The sequence below is a fragment of the Balaenoptera physalus genome (genome assembly GCF_965194825.1).
Source record: "Balaenoptera physalus genome assembly, chromosome: 3".
NCBI classification, from domain to species: domain Eukaryota; kingdom Metazoa; phylum Chordata; class Mammalia; order Artiodactyla; family Balaenopteridae; genus Balaenoptera; species Balaenoptera physalus.
This window is the reverse complement of record NC_138890.1, coordinates 37,795,209-37,817,247: the sequence shown is the minus strand read 5'-3', so window position 1 is coordinate 37,817,247 and position 22,039 is coordinate 37,795,209. Positions and strand designations below refer to the sequence as shown.

Here is a 22,039-nt window from a genome sequence, read left to right as displayed (position 1 = left end):
TGTGAGACATGATAAGCATTTAATCAAGGCTGAATTAGAGGCATGTGTACCAGAGGGAGGGGAGAGGGGTGCTGGGGATAGGTCGGGGGTAGATAGGAATTGTGAGTGTGGTCTTGAAGCTGTGAGCCAATACGGAAGAAAGAGCACTGAATTGCGAGGCACTGAAACTGTAATAGTAACAACAGCTGCCTTTAACTTTGCACTTGAATTGGGCCAGGCACTGCGTTAAGTTCTCTGTATCCTCTGATCCTCACCAGAAAACCTTGGTGTTGCGCTTACAGACTGAGAAGCTCAGAGACAGTCAGCCACCCAACGAGCAAGAGCTGTGTGTCAGTGAGTGAGTTGGCTGCACATAACAGAACACAAGTAGCAGTGGCTTGAACAAGTCAGAAGATTATTTTTTCTGTCGTGTGAGGAGTCTGGGGGTAGGTGACCCAGGGTTAATGCGGCCGCTCCAAACCATGAGGAGAGCCCCGTGTCCCTTCTCGCATTTGCCTGTACTGTCCTTCTAATGTGGCACAATGTCTCTCTTCCAGGCAGGAAAAGGAAAGGGACACAGGCAAAAGGCACATACAGCTGACTCTGTCCCCCTTTTATTTAAGGAGATTTCCAGAAAGTCCCATCTCTTTGTGCTTCCACTGCATCACGTGGCCATGTTTTTTGCAAGATGGCTATTGTGTGCCTGATATTGTGCCAGCATTTACATATATTATTGTATTTACTCTTCATAATAGCCCTATAAGGAAGGCCTTTTCAACCCCTGGGTTCTAGTTTTATCCCTGCTATTACATAGCTAAGCAATCCTAAATAATCACTTTCTCTCTCTTGCCCCCAGTTTTCTCATCTGCTTTATGAAGGACCAGACTAGAGAAGGAGTTCTTAACTTAAGGTCTACAGACCCTTGTCGGGACCATGGATAAAATTCAGGGAGAAGGGTTGTGGATTTGGATGGGGAAAACTATTTCATTCCTATTTTCCCTAACCTCTAGTTGAAATTTAGCATTTCCTTCTATTATGACTGTAGGCAACGGACCACAGTAATATTAGCAGAATCTGTGACTTTTTCACCAAAAGAAATCACAGATATTTTAGAGCATATTATAGTTGCATATTATAGTTGTTTCAGATATGTTATCATTTATGTTCATCACTACCTCAAAATTATGGTAGTTATTAGACCTGCTATATTTAATGTGTTAATAAAGAGACATATATTTATATAGATCTACCTTACAATTTTTTTCTCATATTTTAGTAACTATATTTCAAAATAATTTATTTTCTTCATAATCCTGTGTATTTTGCTTTATGCCTTTAAAAACATTTTCTAAGAAGGGGTCCATAGCCTTCAGTAGACTACCAAGGAGTCCATGGAACAGATGAGACAAAGCTTCTGATATATGAGATCTCTTTGCCCCTCTGGCTGTAAATGAAACTATGCCACTAGCTATCATGGTCATCCTGAACAAGACCCTTCAGCTCTCCATTTCCTCAGTTTTCTCTTCTGTAAAATGAGAATAATACTTGCCTTATCTAATTAAGAACTGCTAGGAGAACCAGAGAAATCTGCATGTGAGCACACACAGATGCAGAGCTTATGCCTTTTCAATTATGCAGAGTCAGCTTCTGAAGTACCAAGTAAATGATAAGGGTTATTAAATTATCCAACCTTAGACCTATTTCCCAGAGATGCTGATGTTTTTCTATCACTTCTAGGTAAGTGTCCTGAGACAGCCATATATTTTCCTAGTGCCAGAGTGGGATTGAACTAGTATAAAATTCAATAATATAGGGGGAAATTGCACCTTAAATGCACTTGGATGGAACTACTTATGAACACAAGGAGATAAAATGAGATTTCTCCAATGGGTCATATAACTCCAGTTATCTTAGGCTCTGAAAAACTTAAGCCAATGTACCATGGTTAAAAGAAAAAAATCATAGATCAGCCAGTCACTTCCTCTGTAATCTCTAAATACAGGGATAATTGGACAAATGACAGGAAAATTGAGAAAGTTGGTTTGTTTCGTAATCTGTGCCTTTAAAATATCTGTGAATATTTATCAAATATTTATTCATCCAAGAAATCTGCTGAGGTGACCATAATTAATGTTTTAAATAGCAAAGTAAATATCTACAAAGATCTTAACTTGCTAAATGATATTTTAGAAATGACCTCAAATTATGTTTGGGGTGTTACTTAGTGCTTTCGCAGTCTTAAACTCAAAGACACAGGATACTGGGAGGTAGTCAGCTTGGCCAAGGAAGATGGTTCCTAAACAAGCTGGTATTTTGATTGGTTTCCCCAAGTATTTATGGAAATACTTTGGGATGTTTTTGTTGCAGAGGATGTCTGGTTTGCACAATGGAAGCTGCCCTTTTTTTCTGGCTTCGAGAAAATGTCAGTCTGATTCTGGTGTCTGAGCCACATAGAGAAGAACCCAGCTAAAAGTTAGGATTAGGGGAAATTTTTATGCTACTAAAAAAGAAAAAGAAAAGCCTATTTTATATATATATAAATAAAAACAGAGAATAAACTCTGGTTTTCTTATGATCCTAGTGAGAGATCATTCATTCATTCATTTACTCATTCATTTGTTTACAAGTGTTCCTTGACTGCTTACATTTTGCAAGGCACTGTGCCAAGCACAACTGATGTGGCCTTTGCCCTCCTGACACTTAAGACTAATGTCGATAACATTAAAAATTTTAAGAGACAGGCTCTGTTCTAGTATTTTACTTACGTTAATTCATTTATGCTTCCCAATCACCCTAGAAGGAAAATACTGTTACCCCATGTTACATTATAGATAAGGAATGGGGAGTTTATTAAAGTTAAGGAGCTTGTCCAAGTTTACAGGACTAGTCGGGGGCTGAGCTGGGATTCAGTCTCAGCCAGTCTGATGCCACAATCCATGCTCTAAAACAGGGGTTGGCAAACTACAGTCACTGGTCAAGTCCAGCCCAATGTCTGCTTTTGTAAATAAAGTTTCATTGGAACACACATGTTCTCATTCATTTACATGGTGTCTTTGGCAGCTTTCAGGTGATAACAGCAGTCTAGCAGTTGCAGCAGAGACCACATGGCCCATAGACCCTAAAATATTTACTACCTGTCCCTTTACAGGAAAAGTTTGCCAACTCTTGCTGTAAAACTGCTATGCTTTCTCTGTAGCAGAAAAGACAAGAAGTAAGTAAAATAACTGAAAATAATTTTTTAACGTGCCATGATTCATGAAATGGAGCCCTGTGAAAGAGAATCACTGGAGTGGTGGGGTGTGGTTAGAGGCATGCTGTTTAAAATGTGAGCCCCCAGAGAGGGGACCTCCAAGCTGCGATCTGAAACCTGGGACAGAGCTTCTTGCTGTGGAATTTGTAAGTTATTTAGCTCCCCCAATATCCACTGCCTCTGCTTTGACCTGAACAAAGGATGACAAAGAAACCAGTCTCCTTTCTGGAGTGAAAAGATTTCCTCCTCCTTTAAATGGGAGCCTGGGAGGATTCAGTGAGGGGAATGACAGATAAAAATGTTCAGCACAGTGCTTGACAACCAGTTGGCACTCAGCAAACGATCGCTTCTTCCTTCTGACTCCCGTCCTTGACACCTGCTGGACCAAAATTGGCCTGCTGCCTGAACTTGCAAAGGTTTATACATCCTGAACACATTGCTTTATGCTTTAAAATGGGCATTGACATTTAATATAGTAAAGTGAGGGTTGGAAGTATGTGTCCTAACTCAGAATAAATTGTTTGGTCCAGCGGATGAGTCCCTGGGGAAAAAAATGTCCTAGCTCAGTCATTCCATTTGTGGTTGGGGCACGAATTCCCTTTCTTGATCCAAATGACCAAGGTTGAGGGCAGAGGGGGGTTGGGCAGTAGGGCAAGTGGGTGCAGGATGCTTGCCTTGGCAGTCTTCTGCATGACTCCCTCCAAGACTGTCAGTCTCCATTTTATATGGTATCTTCATCCTTCCATTACCAGCATTAAAGGCCTCATCTTTAACCAGGCTCTGAGCCATTAGCTTGACAATGAAAAACTGCTGAGTTTTCCTGCCAAGTATATATCCATTTTTTTTTATAGATATAAATCACCTTCAAAGCCACTTCTCCTTTAACAGTTAAGGTTACTATATCTGCCCACCCCTTTTGTTCTTTAGAAAAACACAGACTTTGTGGTTAGACCCAGCTTTATGTCCTTGTTCTGTTCGACTAGCTGTGTGACCTTGGGGAAAACTTTTAACCTCTCTGAGCCTCAGTCTTATCATTTGTAATAATAATACTTATCAGTGTCATCCATTTATACAATATTTGAGTGTCTATTTTGCACCAGGCATTGTGCTGGGCTGTGTGGATTTCACAGCAAAGAAGACAGACAAGAACTCAATCCTTGTGGCTCTTACAGTCTAGTAGAAGGAGTTATTATAACCAAGTAAATAAATACTCAAGATTGTTACAGATGTGATAAATGGTATGAAGGAGACGGGGTGATGTAACAGAGTGAGCTACTTAAGTGATATTTAGGCAAGACCTGCAGAATGAGATTGAGCAAACCATGGGAAGAGCTGTTAATGGCATCAGGCAGAGGGAATGTGGAACAGGAAGGTCTTGAGATGGGAAAATACTGTGTTTTAGGAAGGAAGAGAGTAGTCAGCATCCAAGGGGGACAGTGGTACAAGGTGAGGTCAGAGAGGTGGGTAGAGACCAGCTTACATGGGCCTTCTGGGTCAGGACAAGGAATTTTAGATTTTATTCTAATCAGACTGAGAAGCCAGTGAAAATGGTTACGACTTGAACAGGACTCGTGTGTTTAAAAGATCAGTCTGGTTACTACTGCATGGTGATGGGATCATAGGAAGAAAGGGTGAAAGTAGGGAGGCCAGGGTTGTTGTTAAGAATTACCTACAATTACAAATGTAAAATAATGCGCACACCCCCTGACACACCTAAGTTCTCTATGAATGTTAGTTAGCTGTTTTTCTGGAAAATCTAAGCCTCTCTTATCTGATGCTGTAGACATTAGCTTCATGTGGCTGTTGACCATTTGAAATGTGACTAGTGCAACCATATTAATGGTTTTATTTCATATTAATTAAATTTAAATTAAAAAACTAGTATTTGACTCAGTCATTTGGGAAGTATTTTTGAAAATTTTGGATATATGAATCTATTTTTTTAACTGTAAATTTTATGAAATCTGAGTACAGGTTCAAGTTTGTTTTTTTTAAATTTATTTATTTATTTATTTTGGCTGCTGTGGGTCTTTGTTGCCGTGCGCGGGCTTTCTCTAGTTGCGTGAGAGGGGCCTACTCTTTGTTGCTGTGCGTGGGCTTTTCTCTCGTTGCGGTGAGCGGGGGCTATTCTTCGTTGCGGTGCGCGGGTTTCTCATTGCCGTGGCTTCTCCGGTTGTGGAGCAGGGCTCTAGGCGCGCAGGCTTCAGTAGTTGTGGCACGTGGGCTCAGTAGTTGTGGCTTGCAGGCTTGGTTGCTGTGTAGCACGTGGGATCTTCCCGGACCAGGGCTTGAACCCCTGTCCCCTGCATTGGCAGGAAGATTCTTAACCACTGCGCCACCAGGGAAGCGCCCTGCTAGAACTCTAAAAACTGCATACATTACCAAGTCCAAGCTTGTACTGCTCACCACACGACAGGCCAATAAATCGAGAGACGAGGTGTTGGGGCAAGGAATAAGTGACTTTATTCAGAAAGGCAGCAGACCGAGAAGATGGTGGACTAGTGTCCCAGAGAACCATCTTACCTGAGTTAGAATTCAGGCTTCTTTCGTACTAAAAGGGGAGGGGGTGTGGCTAGTTGTTGCAAACTTCTTGATGCCAGAAATCCTTTATTCGTGCAGCTGTCCACATAGATGTGGTCACAATGTTCCTATAAACCTCCAACAAGCCAAATGTTATTCTCTGTTCTGCAACTTTTTAATGGGAAAGTGTTATACCTTTAAAGGTCAGAGCCTTGAGAACAGCTGTCTGGTCTATTGCAGGCTATAGGCAACATTCTTTTACAAAGGTACAGAGCCAGCATGACTAAGCACAGGCGACAGAGCACAAGGGTTAGAGCTAAAGGAATAGATCTAACATGGGGTCAGGTTTGTTCTTCTCTGTTACACATACGTCTCACATCTATCACTATTGGACATGCTGATCACAGGGAAACAGAAATCTAGAAATTTAAATGCGCAGGATGTTAACTCTTGATTATGTCTCCTATCAAGAAATCTCAATTTGAAAATTAGAACTGGGAAAAAATAAAAAGCCATAGCATCCCTTGGAAACACTATAAGAATACAGGATCTACATGTTAATTATATATTTTTATATACATCCCTGACTATTCCTGGATATTGGACCCTGCTTTAGCAAATTCAAGCACCCCAACTCTGGGAGAAGGAGCCCAGAACTTAGAGGATACCGGAGTGTAAAGCTTTGTCCCCAAAGCTGGGCTCAGTAGCCTTGTGGTATTAATATATTCACATTGAGCACAAAAAGGACTGAATCAGTCTAGCATAGACTTAAATCTCTAGCTCCAGGGAGCATAGATGCACAGAGCCTCCTAAAGTTTTAGTACAGTGTGTACATAATAAGTCACTGGGAGAGGCAGAAGTGATTTCCATCTCTGCCTGCAGATTCTCCACAACGCAATTAAAATAATTTGCTTTAACTTAAAATACAGTTAAAGTTTGAGCCGGGGTCTGTACAAAGTGTTTTAGGTTCGTTATCCCATTTAAGCTTCATGAAACTTTCTGAGGTAGGTGTTCAGGTCTAGTGACTTGTCCATGATCATATCACACAGCTGCTAAGAGGCAGAGCAGGGCTTCAAACCCAGGCAGTCTGACACTAGAACTTACACTCTTAACCACCATACTGGGCAACAAGCCTGTTGCCGTGCCAGTGAACCAAAGAAGCACCCTTGAGTATAAGACTCCTTCTCTAGTATCTTCCATCACTTCTACCCATTGCCGAGACTTGCTTACCCCCTTCCTAGTCCCTGCTCTGCTCCCAGCCCAGAGCTAGCTGGCCCAGACTAAGTGGGCAACTCCTTATGATTGAGAGATGGGCATGTGCCACTAAGAAACCACCCAGCTGCTCCCCCCAGGGAGAAAAGCAAAGAGTAAATGATTATTTTGCTACTCTCCAGATTTATTGCTGTACCCACCACAGGGTCTAGTATGCTGCCTAGCATTCATTCATTCATTATTCATTCATTCATGTTCAGCTTCCATTCTTTCAACAAACTTAGGTGCTCAGTCCCTTGTCTGGGGGGGGGGGGTGTGAATGAAAACTTCACACATATTATCACTATTAATAATATTATTGGTTATTATTAGTAACACAAGTAATAATTAAATTACTATTACTATTAGTAATTGGTCATAATAGTGGTAATACTATAACACCTTCGTTAATAATAATGATTACAATAACAGCAAATATTTATTGGGCACTTGCCACGCTAAGTGCTATTAATATTAAAGTATTTTTTTCTATCTTAAGCCCTTCACTTTCTGTGTTTAATTCTTACACCAGTGGTATAAGGAAGTTCCAGAAGTCTCAAAATCTTCTTACGCAACCCATCAGAGCACTGAGTTACTCAGTGTTTTGTCCATAAATTCCTGAAAGAGGATCATTCACCCATGTGATAACAGGATGTTCACTGACCCCTTACAACTGTAAACAAGACAGACATGGTCTTTGCGCTGGGAAAATAACAGAACTGCCCTCTAGATGAAAAATATTTCTTTTCCTTTTACAGAGGGGTTGTAAGCACAAAGAGACAAAATCTCCATGGTTCTCAATTGATTGGTGGGCTTGCACCTCTAAAAATGTTTCTTGCTTTGTGCTCTCTACCTCAGCAACATCCGACTGCTTATCATTCCCCAGAATGCTTCTAATATTTTCAAGATGTCCTTCAGCCTCTCCAGTTTTGGTCCTCTTAATGAATTATTCCTCTTTCAACAGACTAACTCAAATATCTTATTAGTGAAGATCTACCAAGCTGGTCCAACTGGACGTTTGTTCTTCTTGATATTAAAAGAAAAGAATGGATTGCTTCTTCCTTTAGGCTCAGTAGTGCCTTTATCCCCCCCTTCCCCTCCCCCACTAGCCCGTGAGTTCCTTGAGATGGAGGAGGGCAGGGACTGTTTCTTATTAGGTTTCCGGTACACAGCTATTGTCACAAGCCCTGTCACATATCATTATTGTCTCTCACATTAATTAAATATTATGTGCCAAGTCCTGTGGGTCCTTGTCTTCTAGATTATATCATTTCTTTCTGCCAAAAAACTAAAGAGGGAGGAACCATTGTTACCAATCCCAATTTTTACGTATGAGGTAAATTTATATATTAAGCTTAGAAGCATTAAGTAATTTGTCCCAATGTCACACAGCTAGTCAAGTGGCAGAGCCAGAATTAGAATTCAAATAATCAAATAATCCATCTAAAGCATTTTTCACAGCATGTAGCAGCACCTAATAAGCACATAATCAATCAAGGTTAGCTACTAGAATTATTGTCCAAAGTTGGACAGCTAGTAAAGCAGCTGACATTGTAATGCATTTATTTAACTTATTTATTTACTTATTTAGTTTGCTCTAAAATTTATAGCCTTTCTATCACACCAGAATTTATTAACAGGACTTCTTAAAGATCATAAGACCTAACCACTTACCTTTTTATAGTTCTTGCTGTATTTAAAAAATTAAGAAATATTAAAAGGTTTCCAAAATTCTGATATATTTTTAATGTTTACTTTCAGTATATTAAAGCTTTTGATTTACACAAAAATATAACTGTATGCATAACCTCATTTAGACATAAACTGAAGAAATAAATTTGATATCCTTCTGGAAAAAGTCCCTCCCAGCTATCTCCGCAATAGATTCTGTGAATTATAGAAAACTAATACCCTGCTGTTCTTGCTGGTAACGTGTCTGGCTACCTTAAGGGATATCTCAATTCTGTATTCCTAGTGGGCAATGCTTGGGGTCTAATAAACATTCAGTAAACATTTCTTGAATGAATGTATAGGCCAACAGTTCACTTCTGGTTCCAGGACCGCTTAATACTCTCGAATATTATTGAGGACCACGAAAAGCTTTTGTTGATGTGAGTTATACCTATCAATGTTTACTAGTAGAAATGAAAACATTCTAATGCTAATTTTTCAATTAAGATAACAATACACCCATTATATGCAACATAAATAATCTTTTTATAGATACTGTGTTTTCCAAAGCAAAAAAATATATATAGTGAGAAGAGTGGCATTGTTTTACATTTTTGCAAACCTCTGGCTTAATAGAAAACATCTGGAGTCTCATCACTCCTGCGTTTAGTTCATTGCACTATCACAGGACACATAACCTTTGGAAAAATCCATTGTACGTTCATGAGAGAAGGAGTATGGAAAAGGCAGATAACAACTTAGTATTATTGTCAACACTGTTTTGATCTAGCGGTAGACCCCTTGAAAGACACCCTTTGAGAAACATAAGAGGGAAAACTTTATTTCTGGACAAGGTTCATGCTTCAGGATTCTACTATACACAGCATAGCTGACATGAAAGATGTCATATCGGAGGTGTAAAAGTAACACCATAGAAACAGCCTTTCTCTTTTCCGCTTTTTCCTGCAGTGCGTAGTAGCGCGGACTCTTGCCGTAACCCAAGACGGCAACCGTCGCTCATATTTAAGCCCGTACAATGACGTCACACAGCGACAGCAAACGCCCTGTCATCCTGAGATTTTACTACATTTCCCGGGATGCTTTGCCAACAGCGACGCTATTGGTCAGCGCCGACGGAAGAGCTTCTGACTGAGCGGAAGTAGAGGATCTCAGAGGCGAAGAAGGTGAGGACGAGTGGAGCTGTGAAGCTGTGAGTAGCCCCACGGGTGTGTTTTCTTGGCGGTGAGGGACACAGCTACGGGGGACGAACCTTTGGGAAGGGTGGGGTGGCCCTCAATTCTGAGGCCTCAAACCCCTGTGTTCTTCCACTAGACCTGGGAGCGGGGAGAAACAAAACGTTGCTGTGGAGGCAAAGTCTCCGTAATAAAATCGTGCTGTTTTAAGTTTTCTTGGAACGAGCTGGAGCGAATTCGGGTTCTTGTCGCAACACAAGGGTCGTTGGCGTGATTTTACTGCGACCAGAGGGGCGGCGGTGCTATCGATCTGACTCAGCTTCTACAACACTGGTTCTCAATTGGCTGCACGTGAGAATCACCTGGGATGCCTTTTTAAAGATACAGATGCCCTGGCTCCACGCCAGAGCAACAAATCAGCATCTGTGGAGTATAAGATCTGGGCAGCAGAACTTGCTAAAGCGTCCCAGGTGTTAACCTTTTGCAGCCAGGGTTGAGAACCACGCTTTTCGTGGCTGATTCTGACTCCTTCGGGAATGCTGATTAGGACCACCTGAGCCAGGGCCTCCCACTATAACCTGCGTTGGCTCTACCAAACGCCTGTGGGGGAAGTTGGTGATTATTCTTTCGGCACGGATTGTATTTTTAGCTCCACCAGAAACTTATTTTTGAGCTTCGTGTGGTGGTGCTGGAAAGATAGGCCGTAGTTCCTTATTTACGACCTGGCTATTCGTTCTGAATAAAAATTAGAGACACTTCATTTTTCTTGGCATTGTTTTCGCTTCTGCCTATTTTTTGCTACCCCGACAAACTGGGAGCAGTGGAAAGTGGAAGAGTCACATTAAAATCGGTGTCTCTTGTTGCTTATAAGAAGTTCTGAAAAGGGTATCAGTTAAAATTACATTTGGCATTATTTATGGGCGTATGATAACCTTTATATATGAATATATAAATGAATGAATTCCAGTGAAAGGAAGTTAGGGTGTGATTTGGGCCTTGATGCAGAAGTTTGTTTAGGTGTGATAGGTAGGATTTGATAGATAGATAACATTACCTAACGTATTTTCTCTTTCCCAGAGTTTCAGCTTCACCTCCCTCACTGATTCAGCATGGGGGAGAAGTCAGAAAACTGTAGAGTGCCAGAGGATCTGTTCAGTGGTTTGAAAGTTACAGAGCTCCAGGAAGCAGAGCGTGTTAACCCTCCAGTGTCTAATGCCAAAGATCACCATCCCCAGAGCAAGCTGCTCAGGGATGTTGAGACCCATCCCCAGGAGGACCAAGGAGAAGAGGAGTGCTTTCATGATGCAAGTGCCTCATTTGAGAAGGAGGAGCCAGGAGTGGACAAGGTTGAGAACAAACCTGATCATGATGTGAATTCCTCTGAACTAGATGACGAATACCTAATGGAACTGGAAAAAAACATGCCAGATGAAGAGAAAAAGGTGACTATTTTGTTTATTGTGCATGATCTGCCATGTTAACTGCTTTTTTTTTTCTTTTTTTAAATTTATTTTTATTTATTTATTGGCTGTGTTGGGTCTTCGTTTATGTGCGAGGGCTTTCTCCAGTTGCGGCAAGCGGGGGCCACTCCTCATCGCGGTGTGCTGGCCTCTCACTATCGCGGCCTCTCTTGTTGCGGAGCGCAGGCTCAGCAGTTGTGGCACACGGGCTTAGTTGTTCCGCGGCATGTGGGATCTTCCCAGACCAGGGCTCGAACCCGTGTCCCCTGCATTGGCAGGCAGATTCTCAACCACTGCGCCACCAGGGAAGCCCATGTTAACTGCTTTTTAAAGTGAATAAATGTGACTGATGCGCTGTCATAGACTGCTTCATTTGTGGTAAAGAGTGACTTGCCCATCTGTATGTTTATTGTTTTAATAGTGATGGATCTGAGATAAATCAGTGGCATGATGGGGCAGTATTGAGTGTGTCTGCTTAGCAAAGAAATTTCCTTTTTTTCCTGTGAACTTTGAGTTCTTATGTTCATCTTGTGTAATTGTTTCTAACATATATATATATATGCCTTTTAGCTTTTTTTTAATGATCTATGGTTGGCTGCTGAAGTTCCTCTAATGGCTGTTTTTTTTGGTCAGACTTTAGAATTATGGTATGCTGCTTGTTTATGTTAATCCATTGTTAGCAAAAAGACTGCCTGAATTTCCTGGGGGTGGTGATTTGGTTACAGAGAGCAGTGACTGGGACCTGTGTCATTTACATTTCATTCTTGAGGAACAGAATTGTGTGTGATGGTAGCTGTCATTTGTTAAGCACCAGTAACGTGCCAGCCACTGAGCTTAAAATGTTACTTGTGTTTTCATTTAATCTTCACAACATGCCTATGACATATACTGTTAACATCTCCATAAGAGAACAGCTTAGAGTAGTACAGTAACTTGCCTGAAATCACGTATCTAATAAATAGCAGAACTGATTCTCAAACCCAGATCTCCTTGATTCCAAAGCCAAAATATGTAGAATTTAATAACAAAAACAGCTGTCTTCCTACAAAGCAGATGTCCTAATAAAATGCACACTTTCCTGCTACTTTGCCCTGGGCTAGTAACTGAGCAAGCCTTCACTTTGGGAAAGAGAGGCTTAGTGTCCTCCATATGTCCTTCCTTCTGATCCCATAAGCAAGGTCACCTGAAGAGTTACTGTAATATCTGAGTTTGCAAAGAACGTGAATGAGATTTGTGGCTTATGCCTCTGAAGAGCGCACTCACTGAACAGGTTATGATGGATTGGTGCTGGACTGAGATGGTAAATGTGCAGTGTAAGAATGGGAGTGGGGAGGTAGTGGGAGGTGAGGAAAAGCATCTTGTCTGTGTCCTTCCTTAGGCACTTTTCATGATCAAATCTGTTGGTTTTAAAATGCATGTGTTAGCTTTTGTGTTAGTGTGTGCTACCAGAAGAGAAGGATAAAGGGCAAAAATGAGCCAAGTCATGAACGACCTCACCAGAAATGGCTCGGAAAATTAAATCAAGTACCGTACAGTAACATCAGGGCAATGATTTTCCAGAAAGTGAGTGTTTGGTTCAGCTTTCACATCACTGGCACAGGCTTTTTAGAAACATTGATTAGACGTCTATGTTAAAATGTTAGCAATGCTTTTCTAACACTTTATTTTGCCCTGATATAGTGGATTGCCATCGGTTTGACAATTGAGTGGTTTGCCTCAAAATGTTACATACTCTGCTCTCCATTCCCATTATAAAAATTAAGGTATAATTTACATGTTGTGAAATTGTTTAAGCTCTGATGTGTACAGCTCAGTGAGGTTTTTTTGGGGGGGCGGCGGGGGCTGCGTTGGGTCTTGTTACCGCGTGCAGGCTTTCTCTAGTTGCGGTGAGTGGGAGCTACTCTTTATTGCGGTGCACAGGCTTCTCATTGTGGTGGCTTCTCTTGTTGCGGAGCACGGGTTCTAGGCGCGCAGGCTCAGTAGTTGTGGTGCACGGACTTAGTTGCTCTGTGGCATGTGGGATCTTCTCAGACCAGGGCTCGAACCCATGTCCTCTGCATTGGCAGGCGGATTCTTAACCACTATACCACCAGGGAAGTCCTGCTCAGTGAGTTTTGATAACTGTGTACACCTGGGTAACTCACCCCAATTGTAGTATTAGCTATTTTTATGCTGCTTTAATAAATATCTTTGTGAAATTAATATTAGGAAACCAGCAAAACAGATGAAGAAATGTCTCTTTGCTGCACGTAAGGTTTGGTTTTATGGGTCATTGGGAAAAGGATATGTTTAAGCTTGATTCTTTTAAAGTAGACAGAGTTCAGATAATTCAACAACAAAAATAAACACAAATGGCCACAAAATGTGCAGACTTTCAGCCTCACTAATAATTTTTAAATGCAAATTGAAACATGATGTCTCATCTCTCAGATCAGAACATTGATCTGATGTTGACAAGAAGAGGAGGTAGGAATTCATGTACTAATATTGGGAGTTTGGATTGCTACATCATTTCTATGGGGTACAGATATCAAATTTTTATGTGAACATTTCTCTAGATCAGGGCTACCAGTGGAACCTTTTGCAGTGATGGGAATGTTCTGTATCTACACTGTCCAGTATGGTAGCCACTGGCCATTGGCTACCACATTTTAACAGTCATCTGGCTGTTGAGTAGTTGAAATGTGGCTAGTACAGCTGATAAAATGAATTTTTAAATTTTTTATTTGTTAATTTAAGTGGTCACACGTGGCTAGTGAGTACCATATTAGACAGTACAGCTTTAAACCTGATTCTCTTCTAGTCACTTATTTTAAGGAAGTTATTAAAAATATGTATAGGTGTATATATAAAGATACATTGCAGGATCATTCATAATTTTAGAAATTTTAGAAAACTAGAACTAATGTTGAACAGAGGGTATTACTTTAAACATTTTTGGCATTTTTATGTGGTAGTGTACAATGTAGTCATTAAAGAGATAAATATTAGTATTGGCATGGAGTAATGCCTGAATGTTAAATGTATTAAGCAGGTGTGATAATATGATTTGTAGTAAGTATGTATTTGGTGTTTGTCCAGTTCCTGGCACAGAGTTCCTAAAACCTTTGGGATTTCCTAGATGGAAAGAGATAAAGGTTCATTTTGTTACTCATAACAAGCCTCTTTCAACCACACCTGAGTTAATGTTAATGCGATGACTTTTGGAAAGCCCCTAAGGATGAGATCTAGTTGTCAGAGTTTGGAGCTCTCAGCCTCGCCCCACTCCACCCCCGCCTCTGGGGAAGAGAGAGGGGCTGAAGGTTGAGTTAATCACTGATGACCAGTTATTAATCAATCATGCTTACTTAATGAAGCCTCCATAAAAACCCGAAAGGATTGGGTTCAGAGAGCTTCGTAGTTGGTGAACACGTATAGGTGGTGGGAGGGTGCACATCCGTAGGGCATGGAGGCTCAGTGCCCCTTCCCACATACCTTGCCTTATGCATCTCTTCCATCTGACTGTTCCTGAGTTATGTCCTTTATAGTAAAGTGGTAATCTAATAAGTAAACTGCTTTCCTGAGTTCTGTGAGCCCCTCTAGCAAATTAATTGAACGTGAGGAGGTGGTCGTGGAAGCCGCCAATTTATAGCCCATGGGTCAGAAGCAGAGGTGACCGCAACAACATGGATGGACTTGGAGGGCATTATGCTAAGTGAAAGAAGTCAGACAAAGACAAATACTGTATGATATCACTTATATGTGGCATCTAAAAAATAAAACAAACTAGTGAATATAACAAAAAAGAAGCAGACTCACAGATACAGGAAACAAATTAGTGGTTACCATTGGGGAGGGGAAAGAGGGAGGAGCAAGACAGGAGTAGTGGATTCAGAGGTACAAACTATTATGTACAAAATAAATAAGCTACGGGGATATATTGTGCAATACAGGGAATATAGCCAAAATTTGATAATAATTATAAATGGGGTATAATCTTTAAAAATTGTGGATCACTATGTTGTACACCTTTTATGTAACTTATATAATATTGTACATCAACTATACTTCAGGAGAAAAAGAAAAAATATATAAACAGACCAAAAAAAGCAGAAATGACAACCTGGACTTGCAGTTGGTATCTGAAGTGAGGATGGAGCCAGTCTTGTGGAACTCAGCGCTTAACCTCTGGGGTCTGACCCTATCTCTAGGTAGATAGTGTCAGAATTGAGTGAAAGTGTAGGACATTGGCTGGAGTCCACTGCAGAGCTGGAGTTGCTTGGTGTGGGAGAAACTCCTACACATTTGGTCACAGAAGTGTTCAGAGTGAGTGTTGAGAGTAGAGGAGACACCCAGGTGTTTTCTCTTTATAGCAGGTTATGGAACAGTCAGTGATTATTCCTTTTAAGTTAAAAACCTGTGTGAAAATATGTTTATACATGGAAGTTTGGAAGGATATACACCAAATTATAAAAAGTGAGTAGCTCTAAAGGGTGTGATTATTGGGAAATTTTCATTTATATTTAATATAATTTTGTAATGTTTGCTTTTTTTTATGGTTAGCAGTATTACATTTATGATCAACAACAATAAAAGTTATTCCAATTTGAGAATATAAATAAATAAAAATTTGATTCTTTACAACCAGGGTGGACTTTCTACTAAAAAAAAAAGCACATAAAGCTGACCTTTGAGGATTTGGGAAAGTATGCTATCATAGGGTATATGTATTACTAAATGTATCAAGTATTAATAGCTAAAGTCTGTTATTCAAGCTGACTTGACTTGCCCTGTGGCTGAGAAGATGATCCAGGCTCAAGAGGGTGCCAGTTCTCAGCAGATCAAGAGTAACAGAGGAGGAAGGCAGTTAAGATTCAGTTGAAACTGGAAAAATCTCTTAAGGAAAGCACTGTGTATGTGTGTGTTTGTTTCAGCAGCAATCTTAACTATTTGTGAAACCTTAAATGTAGGTATGACTACCCAGAGGAATGGGATTTTAGCTTACATTTGATATGTACTAGATCTGCAAAGCAAATAAGTGATTCCTAAAGGCGTGGCTGAGGAGGACGTATCTGGTAGCAGATGAGAATTATTGCTATAATAATATTCTGATACAAAGATGCTTATAGTTTGGGGACCTATAGAATATACTGCATTGTGGTGGAATTGATGTAAGAGAATCATCTTTTGTGGGCTGCTTGTCAAAATGGGGTTCTTATGCCTCACGTATAAATTCTCTGGTCGTTCTTGTGCACACACTAAAGTGTGAGGAGCACTGTCATGGGGCCTTGCACATAGTCTTCCTTCATTAAATAGCTGAATAATGTTTTATCTCTCCCATGAGGGCCAGTAATTGGTCTTACAAATTACAGAGATTTTATCATTCATTTACTCAAGAAATGTTTGCATTTCTTCCACATGCCAGGCATTGTTTGAGGCACTTAGGAATACAGTGGTGAATAAGACACTCATCTCTCATATGTATATTCTAGTTGGTATGCGTGGGGTGGGGGGAATGATAAGCTGAAGTGAAGAAGGCATGGGAGTTGGAAGCATGGGCAGGACTACTTAAAATTGGTTGGTCAGGAAAGGCCTCTCTGGGGAGGTGCCATTTCAGAAAAGACTTGGAGGGGAAAAGGAGTCAAATGTGTATCTGAGAGGAAAATATTCCATAGAAGGGGAGCAGTTAGTATAAAGGCCCTAAGGTAGCTACAGGTTTGTATTTGTATTTGTATTCTTGGCATGCAAGGAGTGGAAGGGCCGTTAGCGGGAGCATAGTGATTAAGGAAGAGAATGGGGGGGATGAAGTAAGAGAGGGTCTGATGATGGAACACTTTGTGAGCCATGGTATTTGAAGTTTTTTCCAAGTGCAGTAGGAAACAGATGGGTAGTTAAGCCAGCGGAAAGATGAAAGTTATTTCCATCTCATTAAGAGTATTCTGGTGGTTGTGCAGAGAACGCAGGGTGTGGGGGCAGAGTGGAGCACGGGGACCAGCTAGGGCCTAACATGGCGGGCTGGGCGAAGATGATGGTAGCTTGAACTGTGGATCGAGTGAAGATAAGTGAATGATTTCAGGCTACATTTTGGAAGTGGAGTTGACGAGACATACTGGATTCAGTTGGGAGGGCTGGAGTGAGAAATAAGCACGATTCCTTGGCTTTGGCTACTGGGCAGCTGGTGATGCCCTTTACAAATAGGGAGATGATGGAGGGACTTGGAGTTCGTCAGGGCTCTGGTGATTTAATTCTTGCTTGCAAATGAAAAAGTTTTTTTATTTGTAAGCCCAAATGCAGATTTCGTCCTTTTAATGGATTTGCTCCCTGGTACCAGTTGTCGGCACATAGTGTTCATTTACAAATACATAGATCCAGTTAAGTAATGGATACAGAAGTCTGTTGCTTGGTGAACATGGGCTCAGAACATATGGTTTCTGGGATTTTAAAACGTTTTCCTTAGGTTCTGAAACTGTAAAGGATTGTTTTTTCCTTTAAGGCTGTTTAGTCTTTAAACAGGAGCCATTATTGAAGTATTGGTTTAGTGCCAAAATTCTATATCAGTCTTTCCCCCGTCGCTCTCATTTTTCTTAAATCCCACATTACTTAATCCTTTTGATTTCCATGTTTCTCCTGCCTCATTGCAATATTTTCATAATCTTATCAGTGTTGTTGTAACAGTGGACATGTTTGCAGGGAACAATTCTCTTGGTTGCTTCCAGAAAGTTTTCAGTAACTTTTCTATAGTGACCTGCATATTCTGTTAACCTCATGAGAAAACCCTTTCTGATTTGTTGTTTCTCTTTTATTTCGTTTCTAATGGGCATCCTTTTGAACTAAGGTTGCCATATTTACCAATTTCTTAGAGTTTACCAGTATTGAGTTTAATGAATGCTATTGGCAAGTGATTAAATAAAATCCTAGAATTTAAGAACTGGAAGGGACCTTAGATTTTTTTTTTAATTTTATTTATTTTTTTATACAGCAGGTTCTTATTAGTTATCTATTTTATACATATTAGTGTATACATGTCAATCCCAATTTCCCAATTCATCCCACCACCACCACCACCCCAGCTTTCCCCCCTTGGTATCCATACGTTTGTTCTCTACATCTGTGTCTCTATTTCTACCTTGCAAACAGGTTCGTCTGTACCATTTTTCTAGATTCCACTTATATGCGTTAATATACAATATTTGTTTTTCTCTGACTTCACTCTGTATGACAGTCTCTAAGGAAGGGACCTTAGATATCTGATTCTGAGTTTAAACCAGGGGAAGTAACGGTTGTTTTAGCCTAAAACATTTGGAAGTTATCTGCTGATGGAAAAGTTAAAATGGCATTCAGTGTTTCCGGTGTTTATTAAGGAAGATCTCTTTGTGTAGATCAGTGGTTCTCAAACTTAATTGTGTCTAAGAATCACAGGAAACTTACTAAACATGCAAAGCCCTCAGAAGTGTTTGATACCACGGACTTGTGAGGTGGCAGCTGGGAATCTACTTTGTTAATAAGCATCCTCAGGTTTTTGTCATTTTTTTTAATTGAAGTATAGTTGATTTACATATTGTGTTAGTTTAAGGTATACAGCAAAATGATTCAGTTATATTTTTTCTTGATTATATTCCATTATAGGTTATTATAAGATATTGAATATAATTCCCTGTGCTATACAGTAAATCCTTGTTGCTTATCTCCCAGGTCATTTTGGTTCATGTAGAACTGTGGCCACACTTTGGGAGACAGAGGGCTAGATGGACACAGATGACTAAGCTTCCAAAACAAGAAGTATTGATTAACCTGTATAGTGACTCCATCCAACATCAGAAGAGCTTAATAATAGGATATTTTCTTTTACCCTGATCTGTGCTCAGGGTCTAAAAAACTTAAAGAAAGAGTTGGGCAGAATTTAAGCAGTACCAAAATAAGAAAATTTACTTCTGTTAAATTGAGTTTTGGGAGATGGGATTTTCTGAGTTAAGAAACAAGGAAGTATTTCCAAGATCAGTCATCTTTCCTCAGAAGGGTAAGACTTAATGAGAGTCAGGTTCTAACTACAACTGAAATCTAGAGATTCTCCCTCCAAACTCCTAGTGGACTAGTAAAAATGACTTGTGGAAAGAGCAAGTGTGTCTATATGTGTAAAGCAAGTGATGTCTGATTTCAAAGAAAACAAAACTGAAGCTTTTGTTCCCTTTTTAATGATAAAGAATTCCCTTCAGAATAATTTGTAGGACTGGTGTCCCTAGCCCTTTCTGTTTGAGGTTTCCTTATCCCACCTAAATAGGACTGAAGCAGAAAGTTTTGTTGCATATGCTTCCACTTTCCAGCCTTTTAGCAAGCGTGTAGCTTTTTTAAATCATCCTTTTTACCCAGATGTGATTGATCTCTGCTTACTGTGCTTGGCTTGAAAAGTTTGTGCCAAGTTTTGTTTTGTAGCAGTTACTTTACAAAGCTGCAGGGGGAAGCAGATAGCTGCCGATAGAGTTACAGTATGGAAATCAACTTGCTGATGTGAACCTCTTGTTTTTCTCCCTGTTGTCTATTAAACACATGCTCACTGTAGAATTATTTAATTAACACATTATTGACCGGAGACATATTAATACGTTTTTGTTACCTGAACTTTATTGACCAGAGATGTATCAATATGTTTTTAGAGAATGATACAATTAATTAACATCACCATGCTAAGTTGTTAGAGCTTAAATTGATCAAGGGTTCATTACACAATTTATGATTGCCCTTATCATTCACATTTTGCTCCATTAGGTTTTTGTTCCAACCTTGTGTATATTATAAACGCAAGTTTATTACCATAAGATTTTCAAAAATGACGCATCGTGAAGTTTTTTTTTTTTTAATTATTTGCTATATTTTTTTATTTTATTTTATTTATTTATTTATTTATGGCTGCATTGGGTCTTCGTTTCTGCGCGAGGGCTTTCTCCAGTTGCGGCAAGCGGGGACCACTCTTCATCGCGGTGCGCGGGCCTCTCACCACCGCGGCCCCTCCCGCTGCGGAACACAGGCTCCAGACGCGCAGGCTCAGCAGCTGTGGCTCACGGGCCCAGTCACTCCGCGGCATGTGGGATCCTCCCAGACCAGGGCTCGAACCCGCGTCCCCTGCATTAGCAGGCAGATTCTCAACCACTGCGCCACCAGGGAAGCCCCATCGTGAAGTTTTGAATGAAGAATTTTTCAGTGAATTTTATGCAGATACTTTCTCTGATTGTCCAAGCGACATATATACTAGTGTCTCAGAAGATGATAGTTCTTCAGAGTATAGTTCTGATTCAGATGATGTGAGTATTAGACCAGTAAAAAGACAGAAAACCTTAGTGATTGATTCTAACACAGAAAGTGAAAATGAAACTTACGGTGCTGGAGAATGCTCCTTTGCTTCTACAGAAGAGTGGATTTTAGATAACATTTCACGAAAATTAGAAGACTTTACAGGTGTGTCAGGTGTAACTGTTGAATATAATCACCCACAAAGTGTTAGTGAAATAATTTTTGGTAATGACTTTTTCAAGTTGGTCGCTTCTCAAACAAACTTGAATCACCAACAGAATGAAAAATCATATAAAAAGTATGATGAGGCTTTAAAATGGACTGATGTGACCAATAGTGACATGAAGAAGTTTCTTGAATTAATCATTTTGATGGGACAAATAAGAAAATCACACTGGAAAGAATATAGATCGACCGATCCCTTACATAAAACACCTGTCTTTCCAAAGATTATGACGAGAAGAAGGTTCGAACAAATAATGACGTTTCTTCACTTTAACGATAACTCGGAAACTCCACTTCCTGCAGACAGAATTTCAAAAGTTAAACCTCTTTTGGATTATTTTCTACCAAAGTTTCAGTCGATCTATATACCCAAACAAGAGCTATCACTTGATGAGGCAATGAAAGTGGAGAGGATGACGCATATTCAAAACCTATAATCCCAGAAAACTTACAAAATATGGAATTCTGGTCAGCGTGGTTAGGGAAAGTGAAACTGGATATATATGCAACCTTGGGATTTACAACAGCGTGTCCACATCTGAAATATTGTTGAAAAATAAAACCAGAGTTTGTGGGGCTATAAGAGAGAATCGTGGTCTACCAAACCAATTAAAGGAGAAATCTAAAAACCTACAGGGGGAGAAATGACATTCTTATGGAAGGGAGAAGTGATTCTTCTATGGAAAGACAAGAGGCTAGTCTGCATGGTGACAACTATTCCTGACGCCTCCATGGCATCTACAGGAAAGGAAGACAGGAGGACTGGCCATCAGATAACTAAGCCCACTTGTATATCAGAGTATAATAAATATATGAAAGGAGTTGGTCAGTCTGATCAATATCTGGCAAACTTCAGTATCTTCCAGAAAACTCGAAAATGGTATAAGAAAGTGGGTTTCTATTTGAGTAATTGCGGTTTATTCAGTGCGTTTAAGATTTATTGTAGCTTTAATGCACAGAATAAAATGACTTACAAGCAATTTTTGTTAGCAGTAGCTGGGGAATGGGTAACTGACCATGCTGGTGAATGCAGTGGTAGTCCCGCACCTAGTCCTTGTGGCATTTCTAAAAGAGCCCCCCGCAAAGATCCACCTTGTCGACTATCAGGTAAAATAAAAGAACATATTCTAGAGGAAATAATACCCACAGGACTAAAAAAAAAAAATGCTGCCAGAAAGTGTAGAGTCTGCTCTTCCAGGGGAAAGTGCAGTGAAACCCGGTATATT

The 22,039-nt window shown here is 40.1% G+C and overlaps 2 protein-coding genes across 3 annotated transcripts in view; both read left to right on the top strand.

The window, feature by feature from the left end:
- Positions 1-9,700, top strand: part of LOC309658222 (uncharacterized protein) — a 29,131-nt gene extending 19,431 nt beyond the window's left edge. The window contains exons 4-5 of the mRNA XM_082456625.1: positions 3,128-3,190; positions 9,641-9,700. Coding sequence (XP_082312751.1) covers positions 3,128-3,190; positions 9,641-9,647 — 70 coding nt within the window. The 3' untranslated portion in view covers positions 9,648-9,700. The remainder of the gene's footprint in view (positions 1-3,127; positions 3,191-9,640) is intronic.
- A 12-nt stretch (positions 9,701-9,712) lies between these two features.
- The window catches only part of TTC1 (tetratricopeptide repeat domain 1), a 56,120-nt gene continuing 43,793 nt past the window's right edge, over positions 9,713-22,039 (top strand). Inside the window, exons 1-2 of one of the 2 annotated variants that reach the window (XM_082456565.1) lie at positions 9,713-9,855; positions 10,942-11,306. In XM_082456565.1, the coding sequence (XP_082312691.1) occupies positions 10,974-11,306 (333 nt within the window). In that variant the 5' untranslated portion in view covers positions 9,713-9,855; positions 10,942-10,973. Of the gene's footprint in view, positions 9,882-10,941; positions 11,307-22,039 lie in introns of both variants that reach the window. The other variant, XM_082456564.1, reaches the window with a different exon arrangement.